We start from the raw sequence: 12909 nt of genomic DNA on the forward strand, positions 1-12909 counted from the left end.
CTATCAGTTACTTTCTAAACCAAAAATTGTGGGTAGTTAACTTGACCGACAGTCAAGGTTTAGGAATGCAGAAGCAAATCCAAGGTACAGACGAGCTTCAGATGTGGACAGGCCTCAAGGAGTTTGGAATCTTTTTAGGTTGTCAGGTCCTAGCCTTTCTCATCATCAACATTATCATTGTTACTAACTTGTCTGGGATTTATAAATAAAAATTCATTTCCTTCATCACATCCCCTCTGTATACTACACGATTTTAGGAATCCTCAGTAAGCTTTATTAGTGACAATGTAAAACAATTACAATCAAAACCAAAATTAAACAAGCCTACCTAATGAATAAATTCTCAAACACTATTAATGCCTATAACATATCCAGCAGATATCTGTTTAAAAAGTCAACACCATTTGTAAATTAATTACCAAAAATATAACTGTTTTCAATTTCCATAATACTTGAAAGCATAAATATAAAGTTCAAAAGACCACATACAACAGAATAGTCTATAAAACAAAGCTAACGTTAAAAGAATTGTTCAGTTGACTTTATAGCATTTATTTTGTTATATAAAATTATTTAAAACAGTACATTTTCTGTATCATACATGAAAGTTCACATCCAGATGTCTTTTCTATCAAATCCTTATTCTTTCTCCATTGTCAAAATCCTAATTTTCATTCCTGGCTAAATTCTTCTTCCTTGGCAATTCTTTTTGTTACCCCACTGAAATATTTCTCACGGAAGGAATTATGACCTTGGTACGGCAGAAAGTGATCACTCAGCAGATGTGAATACTGGTCCCGGTTCTGGTTGGTTGGAAAATACAGAAAATAAAGATGTTTGAGTTATTTCTTTCGTTAGCCTGCAACCAAAGCAGTCATTTACTTTAAGCAAAATCTCACTCTCTGGTACACAGTTGTTTTCCTTTATTACATGAACAAGAAATACACCACCACTTTATATCTGTATCATGCTTGGGTATCCAAAGTGTTTTCACTTACTTCACCTCATCTGATCCACACAACAGTCCTCTGGACAGAGAAGACAAAAACTTTTACTGGGCAACTCGAGTTGGGACAACCACCTGCATCTTCCGATTCCTAGTTCAGCACAAACTGAAACCGTCTTTGACTATAAGAATTATCAAGCAAGGAAGCTTCTACTCCAATGGTGTACAACAACAAATTATTACATTTGTATGATGTCATACAGATCAGTAAAACTGTTTGGGAGTACATGCACGTTCAGTTAATGAAATAAACTATTCCTGGCAACTTTAAGTAACCTCAGTAGATGAAGATACAGGATAAACAAGTGATTTTCACACTTTTAGACTTCAGAGACAGGTGAGGACTAGTGCTTAGACTGACATTTGGAAACTGGAAATATTAACCTGGGCTAAAATGTCATGTTTCAGCTTAGAAAATTGAGGATAAGAAGACTGACAGACAACATTGAAACATCAGCTTCTCAGCCAATTTCACTAGCCACCTTAAACTGTGAAAAAAAATCTAATTAGAAATAAAATCTCATTTCCCATGCATTTCTGTAAATTCATATTCAAATGTACAGGGATTAATGTGATTCTGAGAATAGACGGGAGACATAATTAGAAAATATGAAGCCTAATTATTTATCGGTTTCAGTATCAAAATGATATCTACAAATATATCTGGAATATAACAATCCTCAAAATAGTTTTGTATTTTTCCTCATTCCTGTATGAGATGAATACTTTCATTCTCTCCCTCATATCTAATATTAATAAAAGCCCAGGTTTAGCCAAAATAAAATTATGTTGGCTGATTTGTTTATTCAGAAACTATTTTGCCCCAGAATGTTTTTTTTAAATTACACAAAAAAAGAAATTATTAAACATGCCCAGATTTCCTGATTCATTTAAAAAGAAAAAAAGTGGCTATTTAAATTTTATGGCACTAAGTATACTACAGTTCCAAATTCTTGCAAGCACGTGAAAGCATGCCAATGGTTACTAACTTCAGGCTATATAATCCCCAAAAGATAAAAAGTTAAAGAATACCAAATGAAAGGTAGTATTTATGGGGTATTTATTATGGGCCAAAAATCATCCTAAATGCTTTACATGCACTATCTAATACAAACTCATCAGCTCTAAGAGATAAGTACACTCTTATTACCATCTACAGATGAGGAGTTATTTAAGAGTACAAGCACAAGATAATACAGCTGGTAAGTGACAGAGCTAGGATTTGAACACAGGTCTACCAGACCCAGGGACTACACCCTTTAACTATAACATAATGAGGTTTTTTTCCCCAAAAGAGCTAACTCTTGCCTCAACTCAAGAAGAAGGAGTATCTCAGGGAATAAACATGTGATGAACAAAGGCTCCCCAGAAAGGAAGAGACCTGGATCAGAAATGCTATTAACTTTGTTCTAGTAACTAAGAGGATTATTTCAATGATACAAAATTTTCATACTAGAAGGAGATATAAGGAGCCACAGGATGCCTGAGGGATACCATAACCCTAGCAGTACTGTCGACTGGACAGGAGGACTCAACGTCCACATCTCCAGACTGGGCCTGGGAGAGCAGCAATACAGGATGATGGTCCAGCATTTAGCCTTGCCTTGTGCATGGCAACTTTTATCAGAAGTCTGACTGAAGAGTCATAGGAAAGGAAGGGATTTGCCATCATCTGCTCTTCCAGGCGTTCTACATTCTGTCCTTATATCAAATAAGATCACTAGAAAACTTGCCTACTTTCTGAACTACATTACCTTAATCCTGGCAGAAATACCTTTACTTGGTTATATGTAAAGCTATGTCCAGATGTGACATCTCTCCTGCTACATTACTTCTCACAGCTCTTTGCATCATTCTCCACCCAGTCATCAAAATCAGAAACCTGGGTCAAATCGCTCTCCCTTTTCTTCTCACATTAAGTCAGTCCTAAAATCTTAGATTCTGCATCCTAAATTTCTCAAATCCACTCCTCCTCTTCACCCGTAACTCCACTATTATAGTTTAAGCCTTCCTCATCTCTCCTTGCTTTTTTCCTAAACTGCCAGTTGCCTTGCCTTTGTGGCTCCCTCTCTATTCTCCATAATGGGATCAAATGCAACTTATTAAAATGCAAATCTAATATTCCAGCATTCTGGCTAAAATCCAAATGGGTTCAAACTTTCCCCAATTCTGAGGCTTTTCCCTTAACATTTGGGAGTGAGATTCAATTGCACATCAGTTTGCTGAATGTCTTTTCACTTTCCTCTTCTGTACAAGAGGGATCAGAACACTGTCAGGCAGTGAGATCCTTCCCAGCTTTGCCTTCTGTCCTCTCTTCTCCCTGTGACTCCTCTAAGCCATGCAAGAGCACCTCTACATCTCAAAATGCACTGCAGACTACTTCAGTGAATGTCCTGGGGCTGCAGTGGAATGACAGGACAGAAATGTGTGATCCCAGAGTGCTAGATTAAAAGGTAGAGGCATGGTAAGACAGCTGAAGACCAGGATGGGCCGGGGACTGACTCAGGCTCAGTTACTTGTGTGCCTAACCCACCTAAACTGCCAATTATGCAGCTCACTGGGGGAAGCAGGAGAGAAAAGCTGAAGCACAATAGAAGGTAGGTATCCTTATAGACAAAAGTGGGAGCTTAACCAAATAGCTTGTCTTTGACTTAAAGGATATATATAGGACAAACTGAGGATGAAGAAGAGACTATAAAGACCAGAGGCAGAGACGGAGAATGAACAGCAGAAACCTGGAAAACCCAAAAGTAATGATTAAAACCTATGCTAATTAATGTTTATCAAGAAAACATATACTACCTATGGCATTCTTTATCTAACTAGTTTAGACTTCAAGATTCGCTCAGAACATATAGTAGTAAAAGCAAAATAAGCCCCTAAAAGACCATATATTCAGTGCTACAGAGACCCAGTGACAGAGAAATACATGCTACAGGAAGAGTGGGGAAAGACTATTAACCTTCGAAATGCAACCTCTGGGGGCTGGGGGAAATGCTATTTATCTCCCAGGGAGTAGAGAAGAATCAATGTGAGGTATGTGTTTGGGTCCTATAGTGGAACGCCTCCTTCTATAAGATTGATTGCCCCCTAATTGTGAAATAAGACATTCATAACAAAAACTCCTGGAGAATCCAAAAGCTCCAAATCCCTTGTGCAGCCAGGGACCCGGCAAGAGCCGTTCTATTACTAGCAGCGTTAAGTCCTGCTTCGGGATAAGCCAGACACTCCAGAGACTTTGGCTACCATTTTCATCTAGGTGGAAAAGATATGGTTCATAAAATGTTCCACATAAAACATTCAGTACATTTATGGTCCACATATTATCACATACATATCATATATGTAAATATCATTACCTATGAACAATACACATTTAACATATACTCTGGTCCTTATGAAAAATACCATTTGCAGCATTCAGAACTTATGTTAACTTGATGCTGAATAAAACGGCAAGCTCGCTATTTTTTTCTCTTTTCCCTCTCTCTTTCATCCTATCTTTAGTTTAGTTTACCAGGGCTCACACTTGAGATGATGATATTCAACTCTACATATTTTTCATCACCTTTTGATAACTCTTCTCTATTCACATTCCCTGCCCATCTCAACCAAGAATATCTGCAGATTTTTTTTTCAACTCAGTATCTCAAATGCCAAGGGTTTACTTAAAAGGAGAAGAGTATCCTCAAGCAACACAATGCTTGATATCCCTCACTAACTCAATCTTGCCCCAATGTTTGATTTCTGGTTTCTCTAACACTTCCAAATCTGTCTATCACTATCAGTCATGATATCACCTATGTATCATGAAACCTGAGTTCTGCCAATCTTTAGTAAGCAAGAAATACTTCATGGAAAATAAAAATACACAAAGAATTAGGAAATGCCAAGAAAGAAAACTATGGCAATGAAAGATTACAGACCACTTTTCCCAAATTTCATAACTACTGGTTAAATTTTGGCACATGGCAGTACTTAAGGAAATATGAATAAAATATTAAGATTGTTGATTACACTATCTACTGTTTATCATTTTTATAACCAGAAATCAAGAATTTCTGTAGGAAAATCTGTGCTAGCTACAGATGGCTACATAATGGAAATACACAGCTTTCAGACCTATCACTTAACTTTGTAAGACAAACAGCAATTGTAAATATGACAAGAAACATACAAGTTCTGATTCAAGAAAGCAACTGATACATATTTGCAACTATGTGTTTTACATAAGTGAATTATTTAATTTTCTGCATCTTTTCACAGATTATTATCTAAATTTTGCAGATATGGAAAGAGACTAAAAGAGTCTAAATAATCTGCCACAAGTCACACATCTAGTAAGCAGTATTTCCAGAATTGTAGACTAGATCAGACTTCAAAGCTCATGCGTTTTCCATCACAGTTGTTGTTTTTTTTTTAAGTAGAAATTACATCAAAACAATGGTTAAAGAGTTAACTTCCCACATGGTAGATTAGTGGGTCGTTCAAAATGGAGTTTGACATTTAGAGGACATTCTTCACGGAACAGCAACATATTTGGTAGCACATATTTCAGATCTAAACTTTTAGACAGAACCCCTTTAACCACTGTCCCACCCAGCCAATTTCCTGTCCTATCAGTACTGCTAATTCTAAACATAAACCACTCGAGGAATTTTAACACACTTGCCAAAAAAAATCAAAGGAAGCTTTACAATTGGTAGTGTACTTTTATGTGTACAGTGCCCTCTGCTGGCTGAAGCAGATAAATCCTTCTGTATAGTATTTCCCGCTGTGGATAAAGATAGTTTAAAGCAGAGCTGACCATCATGCATCCGACTGTCAGGAGCGCTCTATTTCCCTCACTGTCTCTAAGTCCTGATTGCTGTAAACACCTAGAGTTACAGAGCAGCAACATGATGGCCATTTTCCTTCAGAGGGCACTGGCATTTATTCACACCATTTCATTTTCAGAAGAATAGTGTGGAAATATACAAATACATATTTACCTTAGTGACTGTAAAGTGTATCATTGTCATTTATGTCCATTTGCAAATTATTCTCGAGAAAAATAAAGGAAAAGTACATAAACTAGACCTTATTCAAGTTAATCTTTATTTTTACAAATAACTCTACATCAAAAGTAGAGCATCAAAAAGAACACAGGAGACATTGAAAGGAAAGTACTTCAGCCACTTGTAATTTAATAAATGTTAATCTAAAGGGGAACAACTTTTCAAGAAAAGAAAAAAAAACTGTATGTTTTGTAGTTACATCTGAAGCTGACACTTTTTTTTTTTTTTTTTTTTTTTGCGGTACGCAGGCCTCTCACTGCTGTGGCCTCTCCCGCCGCGGAGCACAGGCTCCGGACGCGCAGGCTCAGCAGCCATGGCTCACGGGCCCAGCCGCTCCGCGGCATGTGGGATCTTCCCGGACCGGGGCACGAACCCGTGTCCCCTGCATCGGCAGGCGGACTCAACCACTGCGCCACCAGAGAAGCCCTGAAGCTGACACTTTGAATGGAACGAATGACACTCTGGATTACACTGGGAGAATACATATATGTAAGAGCGTCCTGAACATCATAAAACTGCTCAGACTTTAAAGAAACTAAAGTTCACAACTCCATTTAGGTAAAACTATCCTTCTAATTACTGCCTTCTCCCAGAAATCTGCCATTCTTTGTTATCATCTCCCTTAAACAGAAGGAAGGTGTTATGATTTTCCACAGTATGGCGATTCAGCTGCTTTTTTGGTTTGCTTCTCATGAGAAATGAGGCCTAGGTATGATAGGATTAAAATGTTTCTGTACCACTGACTTTTGAGGAGTGATATCAGGGTAATGATAAAATTCAGTGTATTTTGAAACAGAAAACTTTTAGCCAGCCTTAACTATCTATTCCTACTCTTCTTTCAAATGGATGATTTAAATGCTGTTGAATTTGATTGTTTTTTATTCTAGAGGGGCCCAAAACAATCACTGAACAATTACTATTCACTCCATAAATATTTACCGAGTGGTGAGCAAAACAGTCAAGCTCCATGAATTCACAGTTATATACTAGCGGGAAGAGACATTAAACAATGTATACCCAAACATGTATTTACAAACCATGATTAAACACTGGGAAGAAAAGGGTTACTATAAGAATATAAGGAGACACCTAGTTAGATGGGGGAGAAGAGAATGCATAAGAAAGGCTTCCCTAAGGAAGTGACATTTATCTGAGACCTAAAGGATGAGTCAAATTTACTCATAGAAAGAGACCAGAAGAAAGCATTCTAGGGAACACAATGAGGGAGGAAACAATGTGAAAAGACTCAGACTTGAAAGAGGTAAGTACATTCTGGGAACTGAAAGCAGGCTAGTGTGGCTAAGGCTTGCAAAACTAAAGGGAAGGTGGCACAAAATGAAATTGGAGAGACAGGCCAGAAGCCTAAGATCGGGCCGGCCTTGAAGGTTATGTGAAGGACTCTGAATTTTAGTCTAAATTTCACAAAGTTATTGATGACTTTTAGGCAGGGGAGTTTCATTATCTGTTTACATTGTGAAAGATATTCCGGCTACCGTACAGGAAACATAATGGTAGGAGAAATTCCAGAGGCAGGGAAACCAGCTGGAAGACTCCTGCAGCAGTCCAGGAAAGCGGCACTGCGCCATGTCCTTTGGGAAGTAGGGAGGACAGGTAAAGATACATGCACCTACTCAGCTACCCCAAGCCAGATTTCTAAAAGTTATCCTTAACTCCTGTCTCCCTTACCCCAATTATTCAATTAGTCATTAGGTCCTGGCACATCTACCTCCCCTGAAGCTCTCAATTCCACTGTCTCGCCCACAATCTCCAGTTTCTACCTTTATTAGTTGACAGCCGCATCATCTTCACATGACCATGCCAGAAGCCTCCAGGCTGGTATCACAGGCATCTTTCCATAATAAAAACTTGCCTGCATGTTAAAGCCCGGGTGACCTTCCTAAAACAAGAACTTCTGTCACTCTACTAACTCACATTCCTCAGGGCTTGCCATCACCGATAGGATAAACTTGAAACTCTTTGGTATGTAAAGACCTTCAACACTAGGCAGGCCTTTGGTTTTCCACTTCTCAAGCCACTCCTCCCCACATACTTAGTATTTCAGTCATGCTTAAATGTCTAGGGTTCCCTGAATGCACCATAACCCCTCTCATGTCTCTGTACCTTTGCTGAAAATGTTGGTCTCTTGACTCAAGCACCATCTCCTCAGGTAGGCGCTCCCTGGTGTTCACAGAGCAATATGCACTGATCACTACAGAACCAAACACGTGATGCTGGAATGGGTTGGGTCATCGTTTCTCCCACATGCAAGTTCTCTAAGGATAAGGACTATGTTTTATCAGTCTGTTCTGTCTCAACACATGACACAAATGGTCCCATAAACACATGCTGAGTGATGAAAGCCATGGCTTTCCCCTCAGGGAACATGCAATCAAATCAGAAAAAGAAAACATACTAAAATATGAAAAATACATGAATGTAAAAATCAGTAAAAGACAGTTTTCTCATTTCTCATACTACCTTTTCCACTCACTCTCAACAAAAACTTACATCTTTCTTTACAGAGAAAAAAAAAGGAGTCATCAAGTATGAATTTTCTCAACTTCCTTGCCCCCAGTCCCCCTCTACTACAAACTGGATCCCCTTGCTTAACTCTACGGTCTGTCTCATCACTCCCAACCCACATTCTAACTGAAGCCAAAATTCTCTCTCACGGTTTCCCTTTACTGCCAAAAGAGTTACTTTCAAAGAACCCCCCAACAATATACCTAAGAATAATCATCAATTTATAAAAATTACTGTTTAAAAACAAGAGCTTTCCCCTAGAAAGGTGTCACTTTGGGGATGAAGCTGAAAACCATCTGGAAGAAAACCAAATGGCTATTTTAATTATAGGTCAGGTTTAAGTTGTCCTTTCACTTACTGACAGCTCCTGATAATGAGATAATGATTTCTTCTACCTCACTAGTATTAACCTTAAGTCATTTATATTCTCAAAGTGGCAGCAGTTTATACAAAACAGCAGTTTCACTGCAAACACTTGAATACAAATGGCTTACGAAACTTATTCTATGATAAGTGGAAACCAATGATGCTGTCATCGTAAGTAAAAGCCAGCAAATTGGTGATGCTCACCTAATTCTGTCGAGGATTCATGAAACAGATTAAAGGTATAATACACATTCTTTAATAAGGTGAGAGGAAGAAGGCAAAGAGATGGAAGAGGAAAACAGTGAGTAGATTTTCCTTCTTATAATCAGCAGAGAGTGAAAATGAAATGTAAATGACAGTGCTGAACATAATGGACCTCAGTTCAGCTTCAGGGTAATTATCCATGTCCGGCTTTTGTTTAAAAATCCTGCTCCCCTTATCAAAGCTTCCCAGTGTTCTACATCTGGTACTGGACAGTAGCTATAGAAACCACTTGTGCTAAAGTTATACAACTATAAACAGCACTAGGCCATTTCCAAACCAAGGACAAGCAGGTCAAAAGTCTGGCATCCAATACTGTTAAGGAAAAAAACCCTCTAGCACTATTCTTAATGGGAGCAAGGTAAGGGTTGGAAATCTTCATCCCTAAACTTTGTATTTACATATAACCTGTACTTGTAAAAAGTTTAATTACTCTGTAAGATATTAAGTTACCTAGAATTTGTTAAAATATTTTAATATATATAAAAATCTTTATATCTAGAGTTCTGAAAATGAGTGACACCTAATGATTGAACTTTGACATCTGGCACTCAACACATAATTTCTTTCTAACTAAAAAAAACCATCATGGATATCTGTGCTATCATGTTGATACAGAACTATGAATACTTCCTACATACTCGCCACTAAAACCTATAACTCCATAAAATTCAAAACTTAACCTCAAACATTAAAATACAAGTCAACACAGGGGATAAAAATGTAATGACAACTTATTAGTTACTATATCTAAAAGTCAATTAAAGTTAAGAAGAACCTTACTTACCTAAGCAGCAGAGGATGAGTAACAGACCAAAACACGCATAGACATGAACATACATACTCTTGCTTTAATGTGGAGACAATTCATCTCCTAGGTGACTTCTTAAAATCATCAACAATCCATTAAAAGAAAAATTAATTAAAATACACCTGCATTTATATATGTAAACATCAAAAACAAACAAAATTATTTTGCTTAGGGATGAATTCGATAGTGATAACATTACAAAGGAAAGTAAGGAAGTGATTACCATAAAAGTCAGATTAGTGGTTATACCTGCAGGAGGAGGTGTTTATGATCAAAAATAGCCACAAAAGGGGATGCTCCAATACTCTGTAATTCTGACCTTGGTGGTGGTTACAGAGATGTTTACTTTATAATTATTCATTAAACTGTACCCTTTAGGTTTGGGGCAAAAAAAATACACATTAAAATCTCAGGGTTGGGTTCTTGGTGGGTCATGGAGTGAGAAGAAGACACTAGTTTGTGTCTGAATTTGAAAAACACTAGAAATACAGTTCTAAATTAAATAACCATTTGATAAATAAATAAAAATACAAAAAATAGAAAATGTGTCATTTGAGAATTATAAAAAAAGCTCCAGAGGATTATGCTGACTATGAACATAAACTTCTCATTTCCCTAAACCATTCATGCCTTGGACCCCTAGATCATACTTTATATTTTGCAACTGACCTCTGCCTAAGATTCTGTAACAACAGTTAAAGACTGTTTTACTGCCATGGTTTGAAAATATGAGCATTAGAGCTGGAACATTAAGATGGATGCTCTCTCTGCCTTCAGAGAACAACTGCTTTTTCCTGCAAATAAAAGAGCCATATCCAAATAGCATCATAAGTAGAAGGATCCAGGTATCTTAAATGATTCCTTCTTGGAGCTAGTAGGGGATAGACTTTTGCTTTTTCTTGGTTTACCAGAAATAGTAATTTAAAACTATTATGATAGCATTAATTTAACAAAACATCCAGTTTGGCAAAGTCACTTAGTTGCAGAAGTATAAAAGAAAAAGTCAAGTGATGACTCTCTAAAATTTAAATTCAAGGAAAAGTACCATTAACAGCAAAAGTGATTCATTCAGAACTAAGTAGATGGCATGATCCTTAAAACTGAATTAATACAATATGATATGCAGCATCAGGCTTCTTTCTGTTTTTATAAGCCTTTTTTAAATATCTCAAGTTGAAATATAATTTATAAATAATGCAAATAGCTTCCTTCTGATTTCTAATGCAAAATAATTTAAAAGAGTCTCTCTTTCTCCATCTCTCTCCCTTGCCCTCTCTCTCTCTCTCACACACACACAGACACACATTTTGATGGTAATGAATACTGTATTGTACTATGACCTAGACTCAGTTCATATCCAACTATCATGTTCTGATTTAGTGTCACCCTGTCTTATTTTTCTCACTGATAAATGAAGTAGCATCTATTTCCCACCAGGCATGTTATAAGATCGAAATACTTCATACCTAATCTCTAATCTTTCATAGCTCTAATCAAAAGGAAAATACCCAACCATCCTGGCAAAAGACAGGCAAAAAACAAAGTATTTCAGAAAGAAAGGTCAACAGGAAGAGACCACCTTTAATTCAAATGGCTGCCAAAGGAAAAAAAATTGACAACATGGATCCTGGGAAAGGATAATGCATAATGGAAACAGGCACAAGCATTATGTCAGCAAAACACCACAGGTTGTGATTAGTAACACTACTATCAGTATAATATGGAAACTACTTATACAAAGACTAATTTCTTCCACTTCAAGCCATTCATAAGTCATTTTCTCAAACAAGTGACCTCAGTTTCTCTTCTCTCTCTTATTTAAAACACCGTTGTTGTTGTTACAATGTTAATGGTTCTTTTCTCCCTCCACAGCTTTAAAATCTTTCAGTCCTTTAGTCAAGTCTTTCAGTTTTGGCCACCTTCCATCCTGATTAATGAAGCATTCATAGGCTTCATGTTACTGGACTCTTTCATTTGGTCCAAAATAAAAAATTACATTAACTTTCATCACCTGCTACTATGACCTCCCAATATTCTCTACTTTAAATCATGTGAACTATACTGGCTAGCTATAAAAAAAATAACAACTGGTTTACACAGTATTATAACTTTAGTCTAAACTAATGTCCATATGGTATCTAAAATTAAATTTATCTATACTTCAGTACTTCTCAAACCACCAGCAGTGTAAGGCAGGATGTCCAGTAAATAAGCCACAAAACAAATAGGGCACATGACGGCCCATTTAGTGCAATGACAATTTAAGATAATTTTCTTATATTTAACCAAGTACTATAGCATATAAAAGTTGCATTAATGTTTAAAAAAAATTTCAAGGAAGTCTTGAAAATGGCTGCTTTGGGTACTCATTTGTCTATCCAAGTATATTGGTATAAAACACTGAGAGAGTATTATTTTGGGTACTTCACTGAAGACAAACTACTACACTTGATTTCTGAACTGTTCTGGACAACTCTAGAGAGCAGCATTTTTCTCCTATGAATTTTATATGAGAAAAATGTTTTATAGGAGTAACCACTGTGACCACAACTATATATAGCAGCACTGACTACATGTTGTATCAACAGGAAAAATAAGTTCTAGTAAAAACAAATCATTCTGCCATGGCCCCATGAGTGATGAGAAAAAACTGGCTTTAAAAGAAACTTGTAACATGCTACTGAAGAACATTTGCCTTTTAATCTTGGCATATTCTAAAGGTAGAATTGTGTTTTGGTGAAGAGGCAACATGATCTACAAAAAAGGAGAGAATTTCAGGGACAAAGAGGAGTTTTGGTCTCAAATTGGCCACTTCCTATTTAAGTGGACTGGGCTAGGCCTTGGCCACTTCCTCATCTCTAACAGAGGCAAAATAATAAGGTCAA

At 37.0% G+C, this 12909-nt stretch overlaps 1 protein-coding gene across 6 annotated transcripts in view; it reads right to left on the reverse strand.

The window, feature by feature from the left end:
- Nucleotides 1–251: 251 nt before the first annotated feature.
- Nucleotides 252–12909, reverse strand: part of TRMT11 (tRNA methyltransferase 11 homolog) — a 60013-nt gene continuing 47355 nt past the window's right edge. For 4 of the 6 annotated variants that reach the window (XM_067702179.1, XM_067702178.1, XM_067702182.1 and 1 more), the window contains one exon: nucleotides 252–803. In XM_067702179.1, the coding sequence (XP_067558280.1) occupies nucleotides 672–803 (132 nt within the window). In that variant the 3' untranslated portion in view covers nucleotides 252–671. The other 2 variants (XR_010933702.1, XM_067702180.1) reach the window with 2 other exon arrangements.

This window comes from Pseudorca crassidens, chromosome 13 (assembly GCF_039906515.1).
Source record: "Pseudorca crassidens isolate mPseCra1 chromosome 13, mPseCra1.hap1, whole genome shotgun sequence".
Lineage (NCBI taxonomy): Eukaryota > Metazoa > Chordata > Mammalia > Artiodactyla > Delphinidae > Pseudorca > Pseudorca crassidens.